This window comes from Pygoscelis adeliae, unplaced genomic scaffold (genome assembly GCF_000699105.1).
Source record: "Pygoscelis adeliae isolate BGI_AS28 unplaced genomic scaffold, ASM69910v1 Scaffold38, whole genome shotgun sequence".
Lineage (NCBI taxonomy): Eukaryota > Metazoa > Chordata > Aves > Sphenisciformes > Spheniscidae > Pygoscelis > Pygoscelis adeliae.
In genome coordinates, this window is record NW_008825614.1 from 17870183 (window position 1) to 17874403 (window position 4221).

At 44.0% G+C, this 4221-nt stretch overlaps 1 protein-coding gene across 1 annotated transcript in view; it reads left to right on the top strand.

Annotated features, from left to right (window-relative positions):
* Window positions 1-1088: 1088 nt before the first annotated feature.
* Window positions 1089-4221, top strand: part of RFX4 (regulatory factor X, 4 (influences HLA class II expression)) — an 84700-nt gene continuing 81567 nt past the window's right edge. Inside the window, exon 1 of the mRNA XM_009333065.1 lies at window positions 1089-1215. Coding sequence (XP_009331340.1) covers window positions 1089-1215 — 127 coding nt within the window. The remainder of the gene's footprint in view (window positions 1216-4221) is intronic.

Below are 4221 nucleotides of genomic sequence, written 5' to 3' on the forward strand. Positions count from 1 at the left end.
ATTACACCACCTATGAAAGCCTAAATCTTAGAAAATCCCCGTGTGTGTGATTAGCTGTCCCTAATAGCTTGTTCTGCTTGGTTTTAGTTGATTTTGGTAAGTTTAACACCCTCCATGGGAGCCAGTGGCTGCCAAGCCCTGTCATGTTACAGGCACACAGTTGTTCATAACATTGTGCAGAGGCCAGGCTAGGAGATCTCGCTCAGGTCTTGGTTTTACAGTAGATAGAGGTTTCAGAGAAAAGGTGATTTTTGTTTGCTTTCTTTTGAACAGTATGGTTCTTGAAAAGCTTTGAATGTGCTGCTGTAACCAGCCCTCTCAGCACTCCAGTAGCATTACGCTCCTCAGGTGGTGGATGTACCTATAACCAGCAGTGCTGTGCTGCAAGGTGTGTGGGAGATTCAGAACATGAATCCTCTGCTTCTAGTCAGAGCAGGTGTGACGTGCAGCAGGTGCTAGAGCAGGCTTTTAGTAGTTTGAGGGTCAGACTTCAGGTTTATCTCCTAATCACTACCCCTGTCAGAAGGGATAGTCTCTTTTGCCTTTAAGGGACTGTTTTAAACCACTGATTTGTCTTCTAAGTTGATATGACTAACTGAACCAAGACATTGAAGTGTTAAAAAGCATAGTTTTCACTTGCACCAGAGAAAATATTAGATGTACTGGCTCATTTTTTGTTTTACTTTCATCCATATGGCAGTTAGAAATCAGGTTTGCAGCACACTGGTGGATCGTCCAAGCAGACAGACTGTTCAGACATTATGAATTTAACAGCTGTAGAGGTTAGAAGTTCTCTGTCTGCAGCAATGGTGCCACACAGACAGTGTGAACAGAGGGTTTGTGGGATGGTGGCATGTGGCTTAGACCATGTTCAGCAAGACAAGCTCTGCAGAGAAAAGTCTCAATGGATCACGCAGACCTCAGCATTTATTCTGAGACAGACAACAAAAGAAGGTGTCAGGGCAGTGATGGTTTCCTAAAAAAGAAAAGATATAGAATATCATCCCATCAACGCCATCGAAAATTTTTGTGATAGATATGATATCTGGTTAGTACCATGGGCTAGCAAACTAGAAACGGGAGGTTCCATGACCTTCGATCAGCCTCCTGAGCTTTCGAGGTACTGCTTTTACCTGCTAAACCTGCTGTTTGTGACCACTTTCTCTTGGCCTAACAGATCAGATGAGCAGCTAGGCAGTATTGCTGGCCAGCTTGGTACTGAGACACTTGGCAGACATGCTGCAGGAAGAGATGAGTAACTCTTCCCTCTGAGAACGATGAACAAATAACTCAGAGGGGTGCTAAGACTCCATATGCATGACAGGAGTTCCTCCTCTGTCACAGGAGCTGTAAAATTAAGTAGGTCTATCATCAGTTCTGAGTATTCATTTTTCCAACAGGTCCTCTTGTAAATCCACTACTATTTGGTGGTCCCTTTATATTTGCATTATCTATGTTTTATATGCCTTTGCTCACAGTTACTTTCTACTTTTTCCTACATTTGCCTTGAGAAACTGGGGAAAAAAATTACAAGATCAGCTGTGAATAAAAATAAGGAATCAGACTGGTGCAGCTGTGCCATCCAAGTTGGTACATGGCTCAGGTAGTAGTTTGGGTTCTGGCAAATCTCTAGTTCTTATTCCAGAGGTAGCTCTATTTCAGTGACAAGCAAACTTCTGTGGAAGAAATGCTGGTCCCTGTGCAGAGCACTAGGTGAATTGTCATGCTTGTTGGCAAACCGCTTTAAAATTTGGAGTATGGGAGCCAATCTAGAGCTGAAGGTGTGTGAGAGGGATTTCTGTGTAACTGCTGGGGCTGTGGTGAAATAGGTGTATGGTGACTGTGCAGACTCTGATATTGTGATTGCCACAAGCCTTGGCTATGTTTCTAGAACATGAGGATTCTCATCTCATACAATTTCAGTAAAAAATAGTGATTCACAATTATGCCAGCGATACGACCACATCCAGATCAGAGGATATGGCATAGCTGAGGAAAACCAGTGCAGTTAGTACCGCTGTAGGGTAATGAGGTGAGGCAAAATGCAGCTCAGATTAGGTGACCACAGAGTTTCATTCTGCCCGTAAAATCTCTTAATCTCCCTTCAGGACGCACATGCACACACATGCCCACAGGGCTGCGGCCAGCGGCTCTGGGTAAGCTCACCTCCCAGCTGTGCGGCACAGCCCCTCCAGCTGCTTTTGCCATCCTGCTTGGGTGCCGAGCAGGACACGGTGGCTCTCAAAGGCCAGAAGAGGCTGTGATTAGAGGTTGTGCTAACACTGCAGCAACTCTTAACTCTCCTAGCAGACAACAGCTGCAGAAGCCAGTGCCGGCTGCAATCAGGCCCACCTCCTCTTCCTCTCCGCAGAGCGGAGCCCAGGTGGCTCTCTCACTGCTCTCGCTATGGCTATGCACATGTGGGAGCAATGAATGCTTTCTTTTCTGGGCTGCAAATATGCTAAGCCAATAACCATTATACAAACAAGACGGAGTAATTATCTCATTAAATGTACTGGCAGTATGCATGCACCTCTGCTGCATTCTCTCACCTTGAATGAGGCTCTGTAGGGAGAAGCCTTTTGAAGGTGTCTTCCAGGAGCAAACCCTTCCTTCTGAAGGAGATAACGTGTCAAAATAATTGTCAAAGATATATTTAAAAAACAGTTCGTGCTTGTCTTTCCCGATAGTTTATGAAAGCTCCGGTCCCTGAGCAGCTCTCGCGTTTGCCTCTATTTCGGGGAGTCCCAGGCCTGCCTTCCCAGCTCAGTGTTTGAAGCACCATACAAATAAAAATATGCTGGTCGGTGTGAAGAGAAGAGCCGTGGTGGGGACAAGGGAAAGCCACGCTGGCCTCTGTTCTGGCAACTCTTAAAAACAAGCTCAGTTTAAGCTTCTGTTGTTAAGTGTGGTGGACACATTTAATGGAAGAGGAATACTCTCATGCTTGAGGTTCAGTGGATGTGTCAGTCTTAGCAAGATTAGGACCGAAAAGAGGAGAGGTGAAATGAGGGCCAGGAGTAGCTCCATAGTTCTTTTTAATCCATCTTTCAGCACGTCATCGGGAACAGTTTATGTTTTTTGTTTGTGTCATGATAAATTATTCTGTCAGAAAATTGACACTGGAAAAATTATTGTAATTTGAATAATCATCTCATTTCCCTCATGTTGGAATCCTGCAGAAGATAATATGTATTTGTATTTAGTGGCATACAAAATTATATAACAAAAATTATAAGGCTGAGGGACATAGTTGTGTGCTTCATTATAATTTACTTTTGATCCATGCAAAATTAAATACTTGGTACAGTATTTAAAGGTGCGTCTTCAAAACACCATTAAATACACCGTAGTTGCATTCTTTGCTAATAAGATTGTAATAGCTTCCATATCATGTCACAGTACAGAGTTATCAACATGTGACTACACTACCTTTTACTACTAGATATTAGTTAATGTATTTATTTTGCCTGGATGTTTTTTGGCTAGTGCTGATCCTTGCTCAAACCACTGCGCTGGTACAACTGAGGGTACAGCACGCTGGGGCTCAGGGTGGGAAGGAGTCCTAGGGAGCAGGGAGGGGAAACGCCTCAAGACTTGATACACCAAGACCGCAGTGAGTAAAAATACACCCTGTATGAGACAGGATGTATTTTCTTTTGCTCTCACAAGCCCTTCCCATTAGAAATTTGCATTTTCTACATGTTGTGTTAACGATTTGTCATTGTTATCAGGTCTGATATGCACTTCTGCTTAATCACCGCCTGAACTCTCCATTACTCTGTGACTGTTCCCAACGTGAAATCCTGTCTATGAGAAGTTTGTAAGGTCCACGCGCAGTACTTTAGGCTTTAATCACATAAAACCTTCCATACCGTGTGACTCGATGCCTGTCTAGAACAGCAGTGTGGTGTGATTGGCGTCAGCCTTGGGAGCAAGTGATGAAGCCTCAGACTAGGGACACGGAGGGTTAGCCACGGGTCTCTTCCTCTGGCTCTGCAGCCGGACTGCCTGGGACAGACACCAGTGCAGCTGGGTTGTACATCCGTGTGTCGTGAGGACAAGAGCATTCGATGTGTACAGGGCTCTACCCAGTGTTAACTCTGAAAGAACTTATAAAAATCAGACTTAGTTTTGACTTTTTATTTTGTTTGCTCTGCCTCTTTCTCTTTCTCTTTTTTTTTTTTTTTTTTTTCGTTTTTGTTTTTTTTTAGGGGGGGT